General features: G+C 46.1%; 1 protein-coding gene across 1 annotated transcript in view; it reads right to left on the bottom strand.

Moving 5' to 3' along the window:
• TGFBRAP1 (transforming growth factor beta receptor associated protein 1) overlaps window positions 1–23,439 on the bottom strand; it is a 61,989-nt gene that overhangs the window by 16,335 nt on the left and 22,215 nt on the right. The window contains exons 3-5 of the mRNA XM_030310308.1: window positions 16,222–16,416; window positions 13,735–13,889; window positions 1,958–2,040 (exon numbers count right to left, since the gene is read on the bottom strand). Coding sequence (XP_030166168.1) covers window positions 1,958–2,040; window positions 13,735–13,889; window positions 16,222–16,416 — 433 coding nt within the window. The remainder of the gene's footprint in view (window positions 1–1,957; window positions 2,041–13,734; window positions 13,890–16,221; window positions 16,417–23,439) is intronic.

Here is a 23,439-nt window from a genome sequence, read left to right as displayed (position 1 = left end):
CTCAGCCTTTCCTGCGTGTTCCCTCTGCCTAAAGCAACGGTCCTCCAGGGAAGCAGTTTTGCTCCCTGGGGAAGTTAGCAATGTCTGGAGATACTTTTGGTCACCACTGGAGGGTGCTATTGGCACGCAGTGGGTAGAGGCCAGGGCTCCTCCAATGCACGAGAGCGCGCCCCTAACAAATTATCCAACTCAAAAGGTCATGACTGCATGACTCCATCTGGGAAGCTTCTCACCATTTGAGATCCGGCCAAATCCCGATCCAAGCCCGTGCTCTGCACTGTCCCCCAGAGCACCTTCACCCACACCATGGAGCCGCACCTGCACTGCCCAATGGGCACACAGCCAGATTCCAGACTTGTATGGGCAGGCCGCAAAAGCCGGGTGCAGTCTTACCCTGCCGCTCTGGCTCTGGGGCTTGGGCCAAGTGCTGGCCTGACTGGACACAAGGACAGGCTGTGTAACATCTAGAGAAACAGACACAGAGCGTACGGACCCCCAGCGTGCCGACCATGATTGGCTGGCAGTTGGGGCTTCTAGCACTGAACTGAGAAGGAAGTCTGAGGACATGTCCCACACCAATGAGAAAAAAAAATTCACGTTATTAGCAACATCTGTCATGGACACAGGAAGGGAAAGTGGAGTCACGTCTGTCTTGAAGTGTCTTCCTCAAGTGTCAATTTCCTCGGCCACACTTGTCTTTTTTATTAATTTTTGAGAGAGAGAGAGCGCGCGAGCAGGGTCAGACGGAGGGGCAGAGAGAGAGGGAGACAGAATCTGAAGCATATGCAGGCTCTGAGCTGTCAGCACAGAGCCCGACGTGGGGCTCGTACCTACGAACCGAACCATGAGATCATGACCTGAGCCAAAGTCAGACGCTTAACTGACTGAGCCACCAGGCACCCCTCGGCCACACTTTTGACAAAAACTGAGCAGCAGTCAATGTAAACCAGTAAGAGGCTGAAGCATGAAAGACAGGAACCTTCTATTAATGACTGACAGGCCCTACACGAGTCTATTACAAAATCCACAAACTCTTCTATGAATATATTGTGACCATTCGCCCACTGTTGCAAATTAACCCAAGAAGAAAGATGTACCCGTGACCCAAGTGAGGAGGTTTTCGACACTGCAGGGACAAAGCAGGCAGGATGGAAAAGCGCCCAGGTCTAAAGGGACAAAGAATCTATTTAAGCCCCGAAGTGACTGATCCTGCCAGGAACCGATGGTAACAGCACACAGAATTTACGAAGTATAAGCTACATTGGGCATCGTGATTCGCTGAGTGGTTCCTTCTTTATTCAGATACCTGCTCCTACAACCAAGCATGTGCCAGAGGAGGAGGTCGGAGCTGTGGCGGGTCTGATGCCTGACAAAACAGCGGTGCCCTGCTCTGGTTGTTACTTGGATGTGAAGGATCTCTTCCGGTGCTTAGCACACATTTTATCTTTTAGAAGGTTCCAGACTACACAGAATCTATTCTAGTTAGAGATTTTGAAACGTATGTCCCGAGTTGTTCTTATGAACATTCTCCTCGTGAAGTCTTTGGAAGGAGTTTTCATGAGTCTTCCCAGAAGCACCCGCTCTTTTCCTAAGCTCCCTGATTTCCTGTGAAATCTCCAAAGGAAAGGAAAAGTGGGCAACAGTATTTTCCTAGGAATTCTTCACGTTATTAAATTCACTCTTCGGGATTCCCTTCTCCTCTCTTCGTGGGATTGTTAGGGGCATGCCCTCGTCAGCCTCTGCCCTCCTCAGGACACAGGGCAAGTAAACTGAGGCTAAGGGGTGGGGGCGAGGAACGAGTGTTGGTGATGGCTGCCACTGTCAAGAAGCCTCACCACTTCCCCGTGAGGCACAAGCTAAGCGCGGCGACATCTCCCATCACGGCCACACAGTCTAGGTGAAGGTTTTGACCACAGAGAGACACACAGGAGGGCTTGCTACCAACACCTCAAATTACCTGAAGAGCTCTTTAGCTTCCAGAAACTGAAGTTGTGCGAACTGTATGAACCCCGCCTGCTGCAGAATCCTTCTGTACATTACCTGCAAGGAAAGACAGGTTTAATCTCTTAGACGTACCTTGAAACCAACACAGTGGGGAGAAACTACCTTTCTAATCATAACCCAAGCTAGATGAGCTAGATGCTCATTATTACACAGAAACTGGAAGTTATAAGGTAAAGAGAAAACATGGCGTATATTAAATTGTTTTCAACATAGATGAAAATATTTGTGTGTGTGTGTGTGTGAGAGAGAGAGAGAGAGAGAGAGAGAGAGAATCACCCCTTTGTTCCTGAAATAAAATTGTTCTCTATTTGACCATTCTTCCTTCACCTTCCCCACGGATCTTTTCTGTAAATCCCATTTCCTTCCCAAATGTGTTCTTTTATCTTCTGTTCTCCTCCTCCTTAGCTCACGGGGCTGCCGTGATCGCTTCTCCTTCTGGTTGCTCAGGAGGGTAATCAAGAGCTCCAGTGTCTCTGGCAGTCTGGGAGCAGCTCGCCCTGCTTCCATTGTTCTAGAGTTGACACTTCACTTCTGAGTATCCCCAGGGCACAGGGCCAATGCCAATCAATAAATGGATAAATGAACCAGTTTTCCTACTAAGCTGCGGAAACACTGCACATTTCCCTCTCCTGGAGCTGTAAGACCCACAGTCACACACTACAGCCTGACAATTCCAGCCATCAAGGTGCCGGGTGATTTTTTATAATCCAGTACTACCCAGATTTCCTTGACCACGGAACTCCTTTGTTCTTGGAACATCCGGCAACAGCAAAACACGCTAAAGGGAGCTGGCCTGTGTGTTTTAGTTCCACCCCTTCCACGTCTCTGTCCAACTTGGTCAGGGTTGGGGTTTGAAGCATCCTCTGTTTCAAGGTCACTTTGGACATACCTCTCTGCTCTTTTCTTACTGGTGCCATCCCACAGCCAGGCCGTCACCCCCTCACGAACAAAGACTCCAATTGTGTCTCAGACCCTGTGAGTTCAATGCCTCCCCCTTCCTACCACGGTGCTGTTATAGAAGCCACGAATTCCTTGGAGACACGGCATATACATGATTCATCTTTGCAGCCCCATTCCCCAACACCTGCCATTCAGGAAGTGCTTCTGGATCTGAAGGGCTCTGTCCACCATACTCGTGAACCCTGAGGGAGGGATGCTTTGCTCAGAGATATTAAGATCTCAGGGATCTTAAAAAGAGCCGGGATTTTAAAAGAGTAGATCTTTCTGATGCTAGAGCCCAATTCTTTCCACTCACGGAGTCGCCCAGGTACACGGCAGGCAGTTAGTGCTGTTACCCCCTGAAGAAGCGAGGAGCTGCAGATGGTCAGCACCTGGACGCTGTCACTCCTGTGCCCTCACAGCAGCTTTTCAAGGGGCTTTCGCTATAGTTTCGAAGAGTTTTCAAAAGTGTAACATTTCCTCCCTCTCCCCGCAGAAGTTCCTTTAGAGAAGTCAGAAGAGGTAGGCTGCTTTTTCATCTTCTTACCACCTGCCTTTGTTTTTCCTCCCTGACACCAGCCATGTGTGGCCTAAAAACTGGCCTATTCATGCCCCCCCCAACAATAAGCGGCGGACAGGAGTGGGTCAAGGTCCTGTTGCATAGGGATGCCAGCTCCTCTGGAAGCAGAGGTAATAAAGACCGTCCACTTAGCAGAAAGGATAAAAAGGACCCATCAACTGCAGCAGCAGAATTCTCGATCACACCCTGGCCTGTTGATGAGAAATCAGCCAAAAGACCATGGACTCCTCGCGGTTGCAGGACTCAAAGGCCAGCTATCTACTCTTTCCCTTCCTAGAGGGAGACGAAAACCACTTTTGTGAACACTCCCAATCTCCAAGAATCTGGGGTTATTCTCTGTAGTCTAGTCCGCAAATGCCACAGGTGGACTAAAGAGCAGGCATGCAAAGAGGTCCCATCATCCCGAACACAAGCACGTAGATGTGGAGCTGTGGATGGCGCACAGGACAGAAGCGCGAGGAAGCACAGCCAGCTCCGGGTGCTCTGAAAGCGACAGTCTCCTTTCCAGACCTCTTGCCGTGACTGACAGGTCCCCTGGCACTCTGCTCCGGTGATGCTGAACTACAGACCTGGGGCCTGGCTGGCCACCAGGGGACAGACCAGGAGGATGAAAGTCTGTTTATCTCCCCAACATCACAGCTAACTCAAGGGTGGGATTTTCAGCTGTTTAACTTACTAATTTGTCCCCTGGAGTAAGGCAGCTGCCAGAAGTCCCAGGCCAAGAGAGTACATTAGCGAAACATATCTCTAAGCAGTGCCACTCAACACCTGCTCTGTGCAGAAGACCCCCTCCCCCCCACTCCCGCCACAACCAGCCAGGTGTAGGAGGTCACACGTACTCTGAAACTGAGGTCAAAACCTATGTTTTGACTACGATATTTCTGAATTGAGATTTCTAGCTTTGGGTAACTAGAAATTTTGTGAAACAGAAGATTCTATTCAATTCAGAAAGAGGCTTGTTTAAGGGCAGAAAAGCCCACTTCTAGGGTCAGGCTTGGCTCCCCCTCCCACCTCAAGTGCTCAGCACTTTGGCTTTGCCAGTGGGCTTATCTCCAGGAGAGCAGGGCCGACGGGCACAGCCCCTTCCTACCGAAAATGACCGCAGATCTGTTGGGGACTGCCAGGTGCAGCCATTACAACCAGATACAAATGTGGAGGACAGCCTACTCTTGACATGAGACTACCCGCTAATTAGGTTATAATGCTCTGTTAAGACCAAGAGGACTTGGGATATATGGTATATACATATCATTCCTGTAACATGAGTACAGCCAACACTGAAACAAAAATTGGTATGAATGTTATACTTTTAACTGTATTCATACCTTTTCCTGTAATGCATACCTTAGTGCTGGGTTTTTGGCTTTTTCAACTTATCTTAAAACTCCTCTTACTTAATTATTGCCTAAATAGAAACACCTTTCTCAAAATGTATTAGGTGAAACAGTAGCCTGCCTAAGCTGCCAGGACATTCTCTCCTTATTCAAAAGGCAATCCAAGGGCTCCTGGGTGGCTCAATCAGTTGAGCATCTGACTTCAGCTCAGGTCATGATCTCACACTCATGAGTTCGTCGGGCTCTGTGCTGACAGCTCAGAGCCTGGTGCCTGCTTCGAATTCTGTATCTCCCTCTCTCTCTGCATCCCCCCACTCACACTCTGTCTGTCTCTCTCAAAATAAATAAACATAAAAAAAAAAAAGGCAATCCATCCTGATTAAGCTTGGAAACAGATGTGTGTGTGTGTGTGCGTGTGTGTATACATACATATGTGTGCGTGTGTGTAGTAAATGTTGATATGTAAAACATATACCTAAAAATGACTTACATGCCATATATATACACACATACATGCCCACACCTGCATATATAATACAAATACATAATGTATAAAATAACATACTTTACATATATCCCTTTTTGGGAATTCACAGAAAAACAATAATAAAACTATATGATATATGCCTACTTAGGGATCATAATAGATATTAGCATAGTAAAAGCTCTGAGAAATCCTCCAGTTAAGAAACACCATTAAATACCTAGCTGGCTTGGTCAGGTGTAGGGATAAGAAAGGGGAAAGGAAGGAAGGAAGGAAGGAAGGAAGGAAGGAAGGAAGGAAGGAAGGAAGGAAGGAAGGAACCCAATTAATGTGAACTTGTAAAACAGAGCCTCTTCCACCCCACACCCATCGCTGTCCCAGAGCAAGGGTCTGGAGAAAATGAAAACTGGAAACCCTGGTCCAGAAGGCAGCTGTGCAATGGATATGCATGCAGAGCAGGAAAAGTGGTCAGTTCCAAAGGTGGGGATGGCGGGGCCAGGGGGGCGGGGCAGTGAGGGCGGGGCCAGGGGGCGGGGCAGTGAGGGCGGGGCCAGGGGGCGGGGCCAGGGGGCGGGAGGCCTGAGGAACTCATCATGCATTTCGAAATCTACCCAAAGGACAGGTCCAAACTCTCACGAAGGATACACTAAGAAATAATAAGGCTCTTTAAGGAAGGAAAATGACGTTCTGGGGGCAAAAGCCGACTTGCTCGTCGATTTTTTCTTTCTTTAAACACATGCACATATTTTTTTTCTGCTGTATATTTTAGGATTTACAATGTATGTGATACAGTCACATGGCTCAAATTTGAAAACATTCGAAGGGGCTTTCTGGAGAGTCTCCTTCCTACTGCAGCCCCCACCCAGCAGCTCCCCAGAGGTCATTGATGCTATCGATTTCTCGGGCAGCTACACAGAAACGTGTTAGGTATTTATGAGCAAACCCTTTCCCCCAATTTAGTAGTGCTATCTGTCTGCACTGTCTTTAGACATCCTTCTGCCTTGACACACAAAGTGCCTGGTTCTCGTTCCTGGCTCTGTGGCACCCCAACAGCCCGCGCGACCCAACAACTCCTCCACCGGCAGCATCTGGTTGGTTGTTTTTTTGTTTTGTTTTGTTTTGAACAAACAATGTGAGAACGAAGTCTTCTACACTGGTTATTTTGCGTTTTTGTGATTAGATCCGTGGAATACCCCTCTAGGAGAACGGTACCATGTAACTTGGACAGATATCATCAAAGTGCCCTCCTGCAGAGGCCACTTCAGTTCACATTCTCAGAAGTGATACATACGAGGGCCCAATTCCGCACACCCTCAATGAGGGCTCATCAAACCCTCTGGTCTTTAACAATCTGAGTGAAAAATGCATTAGTGAACTTTTAATTTGCACATCTCCGTATGAGTGAGACAACACATCTTTTCATACATTTGTAAGACAGGTGATTTCATTTTCTAGGAAATATCCGTTCATATTCATCTTTCCATTGGGCTATTCATGTTTTTCTTATTTATATGTTGAAGGAGGTCCTGACATTTTAGAGAAACGAGCCTACCTTCTGTGCTTCAAACTGCAAATACTGCAAAAACTCGTGTTTTTCATTCATGTATAGTAGGCTTTGCCATGCAGAACATGTTTATGAGTGGATGTGCATGCATGTAAATTTATTAAATTTCAAAAAATTACTTTAGAATGTTCCAGAACCAAGGTATCTGGGAAGAGAGTGGCAAGGCTGTCCTTTTAACCTTGCAGCCTCTGCATAAAAACAGAATAATTACTTCATAGCAGCTCACAACAGCCAAAAGGTGGAGGCAACCCACGTGTCCACCAGTGGATGATGGATAAGCAAACTGCGGTACATATATACAATGGAACGTATGACTCAGCCTCAAAGGGGAAGGAAATTCTGACATGTAGGCACTATGCCATGGAAGAGCCTTGAGGACACCACGCTAAGTAAGCCCAGGCACAAAAGGACAAGTCCTGCATGACTCCACTTACACGAGGGGCGTGGGATGGCCACAATCATAGACACAGAAATCATGGAGTTGCCGCGGGGAGCGGGAGGGGGAGTTAGTGCTTAATGAGGACAGAGTTTCAGTTCTGTAAGAGAAGAAGACGTTCTGGAGATGCCTAGTGGTGACGGCTGCCCAACGTACCTAAGGCCACTGACCTGTAAACTTAAAACTGGTTAGGATGGTAATTTCTATGTTAACGTGTATTTTACCATGAGTAAAAAACAAACACACAAAACAGCTGGGATAGCAAAACCAGAAACTCGCTGACAACATTTATAACAGCACGAAGTGGCACACAGCGTACCCACAAACCCAAAAGCGCGAGCCGCTGGGGAGAAGTCACCACCCAACTACGGGAACTGGGTGGTGTTAGAAACTGTGGGGAGAAGCAGAGAGGAAAAGAGGCTGTGGGGCCACAGAAGCCAGAGTCCCCAAGCCACTATCAGGAACCACCCGAAAGCCTGGCAGGCCATCTGCAGATGGCAGTGGAAGGGGCCATGGCCAGCTCCAATGTGCCAGTAAGTGCCAACGATGAGAAACTGAGCTTTAAAGACAAGGAAAGACTTCTCTGGGCATTCGAGGCAAAGGACCAAGTCCCAGAAGGGAAAGGAATTCAGACTGTCACCCAATATTTGCCGATGCTTTATGCCGAAAAGTAATGGTGGAGTTCATTTCAGTTCCTCATTGAAAGATAGTGTGAGTCAAACGTTTTCTATCCAGCCTCGCTGGCCTGCAAGCATAAAGGCTGCAGGTGAACTGTTAACCAACATGCAGAGTCTCTGGGACGGTGTTCCCACGTGCTTATCCTGAGATATCTCCCGGAGGATCGATCGCTTCAAAACACCAGAAGACTGGAGAATCAGCAGCATGAAACGTGTTGGTGAGCAACTGGTACACACCTCCCCTCAACGAAGACAGATAAAGATACAGGAGACAGTAGACGGCTGTAGGCTTTGAAAGAGACAGTAGAGAAAATACGACCATCGAACATGAGGGGGAAATGGGGAGATGAAACCGAAGTGCAATATGCTCGCTGACCCACTGGGAATAGAGGGATGCTACCTGAACACAGATGCTGGGGGGAGAGAAGGGGAAGGTGCTAAGAGGTTACCAGCTATTTCCAAAAGCTGCTCAAAGTGGGCAACCAGCAGACAGCAGGAGCTCCCCCCAGCAAGAAAAAGAGAAAAGCAAAAGGCTTTTATAAAGTAAATACTATTACAGTCACCGTTAGAACAAAATTTGCAAGTTTCACACCAAAAGACAGGGAAGAATATAGCTTCCTTTAAATGGACTTCGGTTGATCTGACTTCTGAATTAGGTAAATATTTTACATAATTCTGAGACAAAATTAAATTTCCAAAAGCAATCCCTAGGAAACAAAAGGCAAATGAACAAAGGGCCCTGGGCACATATATGAAAGATGTGGCAGCAATTGGAGGACAGGACCCTCCCAGGTGGCTCAGGCACAGTCACCTGACCACACAGCCTGGCGGGGGGTGGGGAGGGGGACCCCCAGGGAAAGAAATAATGGTGGGACATAAGCACTTACGGGACAACTGGGGAAATGTCAATGTCGATGGGACATCGTTCCATAAAGGACTTCGTTATGACTTCAAGGAGTTCTGCAGACCGTGCAGTGTTTATATTTCAAAGGGGACATTTTGTCTCTTTTCTTTTTTTTTTTTTTTTTTTAACGTTTATTTATTTCTGAGACAGAGAGAGACAGAGCATGAACAGGGGAGGGGCAGAGAGAGAGAGGGACACAGAATCTGAAACAGGCTCCAGGCTCTGAGCTGTCAGCACAGAGCCCGACGCGGGGCTCGAACTCACGGACCGTGAGATCATGACCTGAGCCGAAGTCGGACGCTTAACCGACCGAGCCACCCAGGTGCCCCAACATTTTGTCTCTTAAAGAGACATACTCGAAGAGTTTCAGGTGAAATAGAAAAAAAAAACCAAAAACCCACAGGTATCAGGAGTTCAACCTTAATTATGAATACTATCCATAGCATACAATACAAATCAAGAGAACTTTCTGGCACAAGCCTTCGTCCATAATATAAGGTCTCCTTACTGCTGCTTTCTTTATGACGTCTTAAACTTTACTATAATTTAAACATGGCTTTCTTTTTCCTTTTTAATTTTTTTAATGTTTATTTTTGAGAGACAGAGCACGAGTGGGGGAGGGGCAGAGAGCGAGGGGACACAAGGATCCAAAGCTCACCGCAGGCTCTGAGCTGTCTGCACAGAGCCGGACATGGGACTCGAACCACCAACCGTGAGATCATGACCTCAGCCAAAGTTGGACACTTAGCCAACTGAGCCACCCAGGCACCCCTAAACCTGACTTTCTTAAAGATCTAAACTCTCGCCCTTCGGGATCTCTAGAAGCACTCTTCTTTTAATCCCGGTCCCAGAGTTAAACTTCTTGATAAATCCCTCCCTAGTTCAGAAGTCAGTGACACAAAACTGACATGCTATTTTTTTTTATTTATTTTTTTAAATGAGAGAGAGAGAGAGAGAGAGACAGAGACAGAGAGCGAGCAGGGGAGGGGCAGAGATGGAGAGAGAATCTTACTGTCGAGTATGGACGTGCACCCCAGTAATGGACACGAGCATAAATACTAAGTCAGGCAAAGGAGAAAGCGGAGGTGTGTGAAAGCACACAGGGTGAAGCACTGTTTTAGGGGGCCAGCGCTGATGCAACCAGATAGGTGTCACACACGAAACCATCTCAGCTGTCCTGCCTCCTGTCTTTGGACAGCGGTGTGGATTACTTCTAAATCGTTTCGAGAATTAAAAATGTTTTGAAATGCCTCGCTGAGTGTTTGCATGCTGAAGGGCTCAAGAGCTGTTGGCTCCCTTGCCCCCTCTACCCTTTCAGGCAGAATGCGGGTTCATGGAAGTGGGTCGGGCCAGACCACGGGCGCTTCAAGGGTGCGGATGAGGGGCATCTGTGTGGCTCAGTCGGTTGAGCGTCTGACTCTTAGTTTCAGCTCAGGTCATGATCCCAGGCTCGTGGGATCAAGCCCCACGTAGGGCTCTGCACTGAACGTGAAGCCTACTTGGGATTCTCTCTCCCTCTGTCTCTCTGCCCACTGCCCCCTACTCACGCATGTGCTCTCTTTAAAAGGGGAAGGAGGGGCGCCTGGGTGGCGCAGTCGGTTAAGCGTCCGACTTCAGCCAGGTCACGATCTCGCAGTCCGTGAGTTCGAGCCCCGCGTCGGGCTCTGGGCTGATGGCTCAGAGCCTGGAGCCTGTTTCCGATTCTGTGTCTCCCTCTCTCTCTGCCCCTCCCCCGTTCATGCTCTGTCTCTCTCTGTCCCAAAATAAATAAACGTTGAAAAAAAAAAAAAATAAATAAATAAATAAAAGGGGAAGGAAAAAAAAGTGTGGATGAGGTGCCCACTGGAGCACTCTGGGCAAAGGAGTCTGTATTTCAAAAAGATCATTCCCACAGTGGCATGGAGTATGGACCAAACACACACACACACACACACACACACACACACACACACACACACAAAGGAGGCAGTTAAAATAATTCATACAGAATAGGAGAAGGGTCTGCATGTCAGCAGTAGCAACAGACAATGGGGAATATGGGGTGAATTTGAGATCATTCTGAAGGTGTATTTCCAGGTCTGGATATACAAGGTTGCAGCAACCAGGAGACAGCAGGGAGCATGTTAGAAAGGAAAAAACTCCAAATGAGAAACTAAGATGACACTCGGATGACACCCGAGCAAGACGATGACTAATACGAGCCAAATATTGACTGGACATCGCTACTTGGTGAAAGGAGAGGCGAGGGAGAAAATATCACACAAAGAACACTGCACCTTTCCATAAGATAATACTGCACACTTAATGTGTGCACATGTGTGTATGCAAAGAGGGGGCACCCCGATGTGTGGCCCACCTAGACACCCAATATGTCCACTGGGGCAGCTCACGGGGCCAAGAGCAAGCAGGGCAGGGGCAGGCCTCAGAGTCTCCGGAGGTCTGATCCTGACCCTTCTTAGCCCGGCCACCCCACCAGGAGCTGATGCACAGGCTGCAGAGGCAAGTATACTCAGCACAGCACCAGTCCTGAACTGAAGAGCTCTCTTCTTTTTGCCTCTGCTGCCCCCTGCTGAACACTAGGAGATTGGTCTCACTTTCAAAAATCAGGAACACAGGGAAGGAAACCATCAACAAAATCAAAAGGCAACTGACGGAATGGGAGAAGATATTAAGTTAGTATCCAAAATCTGTAAAGAACTTATCACACTCAACACCCAAAAACCAAATAATCCAGTGAAGAAATGGGCAGAAGACATGAACAGACACTTTTCCTAAGAAGACATGCACATGGCCAATAGGCACATGAAAAGAGGCTCAGCGTCATTCATCATCAGGGAAATACAAATCAAAACCACAATGAGATACCACCTCCCACCTGTCAGAATGGCTAAAATGAACAACTCAGGAAACAACAGATATTGGCGAGGGTGTGTAGAAAGGGGAGCCTCCCCTTTTTTTGGTAAACTATGAAGCTGTTTATTTATTTTTATTTTGAGATAGAGAGAGTGGAGGAGGGGCAGAGAGAGAGAGAGGGAGAGAGAGAATCCCAAGCAGGCTCCACACTGTCAGCACAGAGCCCAATGTGGGGCTCAAACACACTGTGAGATCAAGACCTGAGCTGAGATCAAGAGCCAGACACTTAACCGGCTGAGCCACCCACGTGCCCCAAAAGGGGAGCCCTTTGGCACTGTTGGTTGGAATGCAAACTGGTGCAGCCACTCTGGAAAACAGTATGGAAGTTCCTCAAAAAATTAAAAAGAGAACTACCCTACAACCCAGTAATTGCACGAGTAGGTATTTATCCAAAGGAGTGTTATCAACAATCATCAAATTATGGAAAGAGCCCAAATGTCCATCAACTGATGAATGGATAAAGAATTTAGTATATGTATACTATGGAATATTACTTGGTGGTCAAAAACAATGAAATCTTGCCATTTACAACAAAGTGGATGAAACTAGAATGTATTATCCTAAGCGAAATAAGTCAGTCAGAGAGAGACAAATATACGATTCCACTCATATGTGGATTGTAAGAAATAAAACAGATGAACATATGGGAAGGGAAGGGAAGGAAAAGATAAAAACAGAGAAGGAGGCAAACCATAAGAGACTCTTAAATACAAGAGAACAAACTGAGAGGGCTGATGGATGGCCTCAATGGGTGATGGGCATTTAAGGAGGGCACCTGTTGGGATGAGCACTGGGTGTTATATGTAAGCGATGAATCACTAAATTCTATATATGTTAACTAACTTGGACTGAAATTTTAAAAAGTCAGGAATAAAGAGGGAAGGTTCATCAATCTTTCAACATAGAAAAGACAGCCTCTTCACTTTGGTGAGCACAGCATAACATTTAGAGAAGCTGAATCCCTATGTTGTACACCTAAAAGTAACATAGCATTATATGTCCACTATACTCAAAAAAAAAAAAAAAAAGCTCTCTTTCATACCCATAACCATAAATTACACGTCTGGTCTTCTTTCATTTGACAGCATAAAGCAATTGAGGCCAGAAGGCATTACTTCACTCCACAACAATCACTTAGTCATGTGGAAATTTGACTGCTGGGTAACCATCAAGGGATCATGATTAAGTCATGAGAACTTTTCATGATCAGTTTCCATATTCAATGAAGCATACACACACCCTACTATGTTTCATTATTTTCAAATATGTAGAGTAATGTGAACTAACTAACGACTGACCGAGAAGCAATTTTTAGGGAACCTGATTCCACTGGATGTAAGAATACCTTATGATTCTTGGATTGGTTTTATTTATCATACCAACCACATTAAAGCTGGTGCCTCAAGGGCATTAAAAGTGTCCTTCTATGGAAATTAACCAGATGGATTTCTGTAGTCTTAGGTAGTTTATGAGCATGGCTCACAAAGCTTTTCCTATAGTTGAGATAAATCTAAACTTTTAAAATTGAACCCCATCCCAACAAACACAAATTCTAAATTAGGAGACAAATGAAGCTGACGTCGTTACGCTTTATGAGAACTATCCCCCGACCCCTCTCTGAAGGCCCACAGAAGAAGAAAGTTGACTAGAAACACAACGTGTTATATACGTCAGACACAGGAATTACTTGGCCTCTGTTAGCAGTGAGACCTTGGTCCAGCTGTCCGACTGCAACTTGCCTCCATATCTGTATGATGTGAACGGGCTGAGGAAGTAAACTAACAGACATGAAAGCAATCTTGTGGTGCATCGGGAGGGCCGACGTACGTTAATGAAATCTGAGTGTTTCTTAACCGGTGGCTTGGAGGCATGCCTTCTTGTAACCAGCTAATTACAAACCTGAAATTTTTCTTTTGGAATGTTCCTCCGGGCTCCTTTGGCTAAAACCAAAGCCTCTTCCACTCGACGGCTTGCTAGAAGATCCTGTATTTGCTTTTCCAGGGGTAACGGAACCAAGATGTAAACTCCTTTACTTGTGGCGACAATCACTCTTCCTGGGAAAAAAATCAACAGTGTTGGAAAGAGAAAGAACCTACGCTCTTCCCAATAGGATCGTTACCGATCTGATGACTGATTTCATCACAGTTCTCTCAACACAGAATCCCTTCAGAAATTATCAATTACAGTGTTTCTCTTTTCTTCCTCACATACTGCCAATGGTCAGAAAAAGTGGGGGGGGGACACTAACACCACATTTCCAAAGTACGAGACAGGCTTTTTTGCCGTTTATTCCAAAGTGTGGGTAAATGTAAAATCAGTTGAGTAGATACATAACATAAAGCCCAAAGAAGCTGTACAGATCAATTATGGCAAATGATCAGTGAAGATTATGATATACTTCCCCTAAAATGTTTTTTAAGAATTCTTTTCTTTCCATGATAGTTTATAGGAAACTAAAATTATACGACACAACATTCTGAACCGTACTTCATACTCACCTCCCACCCTAATACGCCCAGGTCTTGGCGTGACCTCAATCATTTCCTTGCAGCCCCGTGAGTTCACCTGACCTGTGGCCAACCCCATCACCCATCGCCCTCGTTTTACTTGGGAGACCCGGTGCAGACAGTTCACAAAGCTAGAGCTGCAAAGCAAGTTGCGCTCCAGCTCCGAAGCCTTGAGTTCCGCTCCCGTCTGGAGATGCTCTTGAAGCAAACCATCACCTGTCCGCAGCAAGCAACAGAATGATCTTCTCTTCCTGTCTGAAGGATGACTGGGTATCAGCCAACCCTTCCCTGATCCTCCGCTTTTCTCTCCCGGGAACCCACTGTTCTATTCTGGCCCCACTGCCTGAAGGCCTCATCTTTCCTTGCCTAGATTACTGTCACATCTTCCTAAGTCTTTCCACTCTGCTCTCTTGTCCAGGTTATTTGCCTTCTATATCACGGCCGAAGTAATGTTTCTCATACTCAGAGGAGATGCTGTCCCTTCTCTGCACTGGGGTCCCCTTTCCCAAGGAGTCTCCCCTTGGTTGCACCTACAGTGGGTTATGTCGGCAGCCTCTATGTGCCTGTGACCCCGTGCCCACCTCTGCCACTCGATGTACACGGCACCGTGGTATTGTTACGAAACACGCACTCCTGATGCATGCGTCAGGGCCCCCGACTGGGTATGCCATGCTTAATGTGGAGGCCGAGAGTCTTAGTAAGTTTATATCCCCAGCATCCAGAACAGGAAGGGTGATGTTTGGTGAGCTAACATCCTTAAGTGGCACATGTAACATATAAATCTAGATCAGTTCCTGGTTTGAAGAAAATATCGTATAAGGCATTCATAGGATGACTGGGGAAATCTGAACATGGCTCAATTTCTAAGGTGTGAAAAGGGCTTTGTGGTTACATGGGGAAATACCTTAATTCTTAGGAGATTGCACACTGAAGTATTTCGGATTAAATGGCATGATGTCTTTTACTTGTTTTTAAGTAGCTCAGCAAAATGTTTACAAGTGTTGAGTCTAGGTCAATGGTACATGGTGCCTCACTTTGTTTTTCTTTCAACTTTTCAGTACATTTAAAAATGTTCATAATAGGGGCGCCTGGGTGGCTCAGTCGGTTAAGCGGCCGACTTCGGCTCAGGTCATGATCTCGCGGTCCGTGGGTTCGAGCCCCGTGTCGGGCTCTGTGCTGACAGCTCAGAGCCTGGAGCCTGTTTCGGATTCTGTGTCTCCCTCTCTCTGACCCTCCCCTGTTCATGCTCTGTCTCTCCCTGTCTCAAAAAGAAATAAAACGTTAAAAAAAAATTTTTTTTTAAAATGTTCATAATAAAATTTAGGAAAAGTAAAATAAATCCCTCGCCCAGCTCACAGCTGCACACGAGGGGAGGTCCCTCCCGACTGCCCGGGTCTGCCCCAGCCTGGTGTCATGCCAGGCCTCCTCACACGTGATGTACTCCAGTGACACTGAATTGCCTGCATGTCCTGAAGCCCAGGGCTCCCTCTCAGCAGGTACCTTTCTCTCTACCTGAAGGTTCTTTCACACCAAATCTGCTCGGCTGACTCCTACTCATCTTCAGAGGTTTGGCTCAAATACCATCTCCTCCAGGAAGCCCTCCCTGATTATTTCCAGGAAACAATTCCTCCTCTGCTCTCCCAATTGGCCTTGCTTTGTGTTTATCAAGCTCTTAAACTGCCGCAGCTATTTGTTCAAATATCCGTCTCCCTTTAACCTCGGGGCCCCTGGAGCACAGAGACTGCACCATCGTCACCTGTGCGTCTTCCAAACTTACCATGAGGCCCGGCTCCAATGGACCCTTAATAACGTTTACTGTAGAAATGTCACAAGAGGGTTGATAACGAAATTCCATTATGATTTCTGTGTAAAGTGGTACCTTCAAAATCCTGGAGAATGTGGCCCTCCTTAAAGGGCAGGGTCTGCTTTTGCTGCTGGTCCAACATGCTGTGCACCGTGATGAATTCGTTATCCAGAGCTATGACATACGGGAAGCAGATGGCTGCCCCAATCACGTTCTCCGACCAGTGCACGGGGGCTCGCTGAGATATACCGGCAACCGTGGCAAACATGCCTATAAAAATAGGAAGGGTCAGTCGGGCCTCCAAATAAGTACAGCATTTTTTTTCTGTCCATAGACGTGTCTGGACGCAGAACGCACACCACCCCCTCCTTCGTTATGTTTCAGGAGAGGAAGGATGATGTCCTACGCTGCAGGTGTGAAAACCCCTACATGGCTTCATTTTTGTGTAGAAAACCACCTCCCCCTGAATGTCTACCTTGTATTTACTTCTAACTTAAAATGAACTTAGGGGCGCCTGGGTGGCTCAGTCGGTTGAGCGCCTGACTCTTGATTTTGGCTCAGGTCATGATCCCAGGGTGGTGGGACTGAGCCCCGTGTTGGGCTCTGTGCCGAGCGTGGAGGCTGCTTGAGATTCTCTCTCTCTCCCTCTGTCCCTCTCCCCCTGCTTAAGCTCTCTTTCTCTCTCTTTAAAATACAATTTTAAAAAATGAACTTGAAAAAAGTTTACATATACCCACACGAAGGTATATAAAGCACATGTCGTCACCTGTGGGGAAAAAGTTACCTCCAAACAATTTAAGCAGCTTTGCAAGCTCTCTCTCATATCCAGTCTTCCAACTGGCTTGCATCTCTAAGTTACAGTTCTTCCTTGTCAAATGAATACTGAACACTGTCACGCAGATATTTATTGAGCTCCTACTATGTGCCAGGCGCTCCACAAGGTGTCCCATAAGGAGCAGGCCCTGCTCAGAGCTGAAGGCTACTACTGGACATACATACTCTACAATGCAGGGAGAGAACCAGATTTGCACTTCGAGACAGACTGCTGTTAAGTGTTTGTAAGTTCCACGTCAAATGACTGCTTATCTGTCTTGTACATAAAGCACCAAACTAACCATTTCTACATGAGCTACACATATACAGTCCACAGATACTGGGTTTACCAAAATTAATACATTCACGAAGGAAAGTCAATTCATTTTAACTTGGTTTTCAAACGAGTTGACATAAAACACCTTTAAAATAGCATGCTGGTGCCTGCAAATCATCAGCTGCTACTGCAAACGACAAATGGTTTCTACTATACGGGATGGAGAGAGGGCAGGGGAGACACAGGAATTGATCTGGAGACAGCTTTAAGATTAAGGACAAGGGGAAATATCTCAACTATACCATATGAGCAAAATTCCTAAACCCATGAAATCGTCAACTCACCTAAATTTTCTGTAGTTACAAAGACTGAAACATACTGCAGCCAACCAAGTACAGACATAGCTCTGTTCCTCTAAATTAGGCGGTTGCTGAAAATGGGTATCACGCAGGACCCACAGGGGTGTATGCGCCCTGCTCTCAATGGACACACGCTGAGGCCCTCCATGAAGAACGACACTGCTCTGAACACTGCTCGGCCCTGCTTAACATGCTACTTATGGGCTCTGGGCAAGTGGTAGCAAGAACCGAAACTCTGACAAGAGGATAGAACACTGGGGCGCCTGGGTAGCTCAGTGGGTTGAGTGTCCAACTTTGGCTCAGGTCAGGCTCTTGCAGTTCATGGGTTCAAGCCCCATACTGGGCTCGCTGCTGTCAGTGGAGGGCCTGCTTTGGATCCTCTGTCCCCCTCTCTTTGCCCCTGCCCCACCTGCACTCTCTCTCTCAAAAAAGAAATATTAAAAAATTATTTTTTTAAAAAGAGGATAATACACTAAGCCTACTGTGTGTGTGTGTGTGTGTGTGTGTGTGTGTGTTGTGTGTGTGTGTGTGTGTTTTATGTGTCCCATGAAGGAGTTACAACCACCTAAGGTAAACCATTCTGACCTTACATATTTCCCTTTGACCCTTCAAAGTCTCCAAAGATCATTTTGAAAAAGACTAACTCAGGGCGCCTGGGTGGCTCAGCCGGTTGAGTGTGCGACTCTTGGTTTCAGCTCAGGTCATAGTCTCACGGTTTGTTGAGTTCGAGCCCCACATCAGGCTCTGCACGGACAGCGTGGAGCCTGCTTGGGATTCTCTTTCTCCCTCTCTCTATCTCTTCCACTCCCCCTCACACTCTCACTCTCTCTCTTTCTCTCTCTCTCAAAAATAAATAAAATAAACATTAAAAAAAAAGAAAAAGACTAAACACAGAAAGAGAGGCTATAAATTAGTAATTCACAAAAGACAAAAAATGCAAATGGCTGATAAATTCATAAAGAGATTCTCATATTCATTAATAACCAGGGGCACAAATTTAAATGAAAAAAAAACAAGCAGTCAAAAAACAACTTTTATCCATCAGATTGGCCAAAGGTTACAGACTGATGACACCAGTATCGCTATAAGGAAAACACACTGTGGAGAATAATTTGGCATTATCTACCAAAACTGAATATACACTTACACTTTGTTTTATTGAAAAAAATTTTTTTAATTATTTTTCTTTATTTTTGAGAGACAGAGAGAGACAGAGCTCAAGTGGGGGAGGGGCAGAGAGAGAGGGAGACACAGAATCCGAAACAGGCTCCAGGCTCTGAGCTGTCCGCACAGAGCCCGATGTGGGGCCCGAACTTGTGAACTGTGAGATCATGACCTGAGCTGAAGTCGGACACTCAACCGACTGAGCCACCCAGGCGCCCCTGAGTATACACTTACACTTTAATTGATTCTACTTTTAAATCTAGCGCCAATTAGTAAGTACCAAGATGGTCACTGCAATGTTTTTAGTAACAGCATAAAATTGAGTATATAACACATTAAAAGAATACGTGGCTCTGGCTGAGCGCATCACGCACAGAGAAGAAAGCTCGCCTATTAACTGTGGATATAAAAAAAGGGCAAACACCAAGTAGCGATTTCAATTCAGTGAACTCTTACTACATGGAGCACAGAGATAGCTACCAAGTGATAGACCAGCGTTTCAAGGATTCACAAGTGGTGAAGGGGTACAGGGAAATTCGTAAAATAAAAATTACCACACAGGAGATGAAGACCAGGGCACAGAAAGGTGTAAAAAGCTTTCTGAGTGCTGACAGAGTTCAAGTGTAGACAGAGCCCAGCGATCAAACAGCAGCCTGCACCAGGAAGGTGAGCGGGACAGGGGGCAGCAGTCGGGGAGGGCATGTGTCGCCAGAACAGGGTGAACCCTGTCGGAAAGTCAAGTCGGGGTTGGAATGGGACGTGCGGGCTGTAGTCAGGCTGAGCAGTAAAGCGGTAAGTAACAAAACGTGTTTGTCACACGTCACAGGTGCTTCGGAAGGCCAGCCTGGCAGGAGTGGGGACGGGGCTGTGTGCAAGGAGCGGGACCCAGGGGAGGCCAGGCAGCTGCCCACCACCAGGAAGGAGGCCTCGGTCAGCCCAACACTGGGGCAAAACGGAGGGGGAAGTGACTTCCAGAGCTGCATCAGGGAACCTGGCATCTGACTCAGTGGGAACAAGACAGAAGGTGAGTCAAGGGCCACCATGCGGCTGTTGGCCTCGGGATTAACACGACCACGTGGAGTGTAAAATGAAACAGAGATTAGGATGCGGGTAGGAGGCGATGTTTGCACTTCACGAACTCAAGGTCACAGACTTCTGGGAGAGGGGAGCCTGGGGTCCCAGCGCTTTTTCGGGCGATAGCAGCATGCTTCCTGAAGGGGAACAAATTGGTGCACTGAGCACACCCAAAGCCACAGCGGAATACAGGAGGACAGGACAGAAACCAGAAAACATCTCTGCAGAGCGCAACCAAGGGCTGGCTGCTCCTGAGGCTGGTGAGGCCCCTTTGATCTCAGCTCTTTCCAAAGCAGGTAAGAAGTCAGGAGTTCAGTGGAGACACGGAAAACTCCACCGAGAAAACTCAGAGCTAGAAGGCGGAACCGATCAGTAAGAGCTGTCTGCTACCGTCCCAGAGGTAGACGAACTTGGGACCGAAGGCACGGGGTTTGGCGTTTCCAGTGTTTTACAGTAACAGAGAGGACATAATTACGGTCTGAACTGGCCCACCAGCTGCATCGCCCAAGTATTCAGCCAGCATTAAAAAATGCTGGAGAGACACCCGAGGTGCAGAGCTCTGGGAAGCATGAAGAATCTGGAATGAGGAGTTAGCTTTGGAGGAGGAAATTCAGTTAGCACTATCCTGACTTTTCGGTGTGTTGAGAGCCAGCCAGCTGAAAAGAACCCGGGGGCACAGGTGCTGGCACGCCACTCACCCAGGCACTGGGCCAACGTAACCCCCCAGAGGGACCAGCGTACAGCGAGCTGAGGATGCTGCGAAACTTCCCGTCAAGTAACCGTGTTCTGAACAGCACGCTCTCGTGGGAACATGGACAGCAAGACGTGGTCCAGCCTCATCTTGGCATTAAATCCGGGTGACTGCATTTCCCGCTTACGGCTGGGTATCGCCCGACCTAGGAAGTATGCAGCGCAGAGGCCCTGACATGAATGTTTCTCGAAATGAAAAGGGCAGAAACCAGAGGCCAAGAACAAAGGCTTCTACACACCCAAAAAGCAGAAGACATCACTAGAATAAAAGAGCAGAGCAAGAACTGGCAATTGAGGGGCCTAGGTCAAACAGCATAAGGTGCCACAAAACCACGTAGGAACAGAAGGCACTGTTATTAACACACACTAATTAATTATACACTTGCTAAGCAGGTGACAAATTCTACTGTCTCTATATTGTCAGAGTCAAGTGCAAATGTAACAAATGTGTAAATTGTACATCTTTTTTAAAAAAGCATTATTTTCAACTTGTGCACCCTTTAAATGTCAGAGGACCCCCTTCTCTGAGCTGGGAGCGGGGAGGGGGCCACACAGAGTCAGGAGTAGCTAAACCATCTGCATTTTCCAAGAAGGATTAGCAAAATACAGAGTTGAAAGTGACAGTGCTCAATCACAGTATGAAAATTTCAACCAAGTATTGCTGAAAATGGGAAGATGTAAGCTAACACAAAAAGGGAAGAGTGGTTTCTCAGGACATGGGGGGTGAGCACATACCGTCTTCAGGGAGAAACGACAGCAAAATGAAAATATATAGCTTTCACATGTTGAAAGGTGCATTTGCAGTCATTACACTCATTTATTTGAACTCAGTTTCTGAAGTCGTGTAACGATGGTGTGATGGCTATGCCGTATACAGAAGCTGTATACAGGTAACGTATGAAAGCACTTACAAGTGACACTAGTCAAATGTTTTCACTATAAAGCCTTTATAATGGAAACAGTCAGCTACTGGTTTATAAGCAGGCAAGCACACTGACAGAACAAAACAGAAAATCCAGAGACAGGCCCAGTGGCATAGATTGAGAGTGCATTAAAGGCAGCTGCCTAAATCAGTGATAGAAGGTGGGTTCTGCCATCAGTTTGTGGACATAACAGACAGTCATACAGAAAAAGACAAAATTGAATCCATTCCTTATACTCTGCCTATAAAAAAAAAAAAGGAAGCCATAAAAGTACTAGCAGAAAACATGGGTAAATCTGTCCATAACCGGAAGAGAAGGAAACCTCTAACAATGACTCAAAATTGCTTGGATTGGTGGTTCACTGGTAGAGTTCTTGTCTAATTATGACTCAAAATCAAGAAGCAATAAAGTGAAAAACAAGGTTAATACATTTGATTATATAGAAATGTTGAAGAAAAGCTTTTATGTAGCAAAAACTGTAAACAAATATTTGAAACATAACACCAGACAAGTTGGTATCTAAATAGGTAAAGAACACAAAATAAATGGGGAGAGAAAAGAACAGATAATTCCCATCAAAAGAAATGCAAATGACTCTTAAATGTATGAAAAATGTTCACTCTTACTCCTAATAGGAGAAATGCAATTAACTACATTGAGATCCCATTTCTTATGTCCAGACTGGGAAAAACACAAAAGTCTGACAACATACTCCACTCTGTTGGCAGAGCTGAGGGGAAACAGGCATCGTCATATGTTGCTGGGGAGAACAGAAAATGGGACGATCTTTTAAAAAAAAAAAAAAATTTAATGTTTATTTATTTTTGAGAGAGAAAGAGACAGAATGTGAGTGGGTTAGGGGCAGAGAGAGAGGGAGACACAGAATCTGAAGCAGGCTCCAGGCTCCAAGTTGTCAGCACAGAGCCCGACGTGGGGCTTGAACTCACGAACTGTGAGATCATGACCTGAGCTGAAGTCGGATGCTCAACCAACTGAGACACCCACGCGCCCTAGAAAATGGGACAATCTCTAATCAAAGGAATATGGCGATACCTAGCAAAAGTCACATGCATATCTACTTTGACTCAATGATCCTACTTATAGAAGGCATTCCCACAGATCCATCAGGAAAATACAAAAAGATAAGTCCTTATTAATACCATAAAACTGGCAAAAACCCATATGCCCCAATAGGGGATTTAAAACAACCATGGTGCCCCCACACGACTAAGGAGCGTGCAACTGTGAAATGAGGAATATTTCTGTGTTATAGGGCAAAAGGATCTTCAAAATACATTAAAATAGAATAAAAAAGCCAAGAAGGAGGGAGATGCAAATGTTTACACATCTGTTTGTATTTTTCCCTTAAAAATGAAAGGATAAACCCTAAAAATAAAAGTTACCTACGGGAGAAGAAGAAAGTGAGTGAAGGAGACAGGATAGCAGCTCTCTGAATATACCCTGCTGCATCCACCTGAGCTGGAACCTTATAAATATTTACATGTAAAAATATAAAATAAAATAAAGCAATTCCTAAATATCCAAAGTAAAATAAAACAAATTAATCGAACTGTATATCCAGGTGGTGGCATAACCACACAGAGGGGAACTCTTCCAAGGGACTTTAGAACACAGTAATGTGACTGCACATTCCTGACAGGTTATATATGCCCTACCCTGAGGACAAAAACAACTATAACAATCAAACTTTTTCCAGCCATTGCACTATGGGAACAATGGTGTCAGTATTGTCATTCTGTTGTGTGTCCTGTGAGATAAATCAAAGGAACAGCCATGTCGGGCTAGGGGTTTACTAAGAGACAGATGAGGTCAATGCCCTTGCAGCCCTGAAGTGGTTCTATCAATAGGATCTCAGAATGGACTTTACCGTTAAAAAAATGCATCCTTCTAACCCTGTCCACTGAAGAGACCT

This window comes from Lynx canadensis, chromosome A3 (genome assembly GCF_007474595.2).
Source record: "Lynx canadensis isolate LIC74 chromosome A3, mLynCan4.pri.v2, whole genome shotgun sequence".
In the NCBI taxonomy this organism is placed as follows: Eukaryota; Metazoa; Chordata; class Mammalia; order Carnivora; family Felidae; genus Lynx; species Lynx canadensis.
Note: the sequence above shows the minus strand (reverse complement) of the source record. Positions and strands in the feature narration are given on the sequence as shown.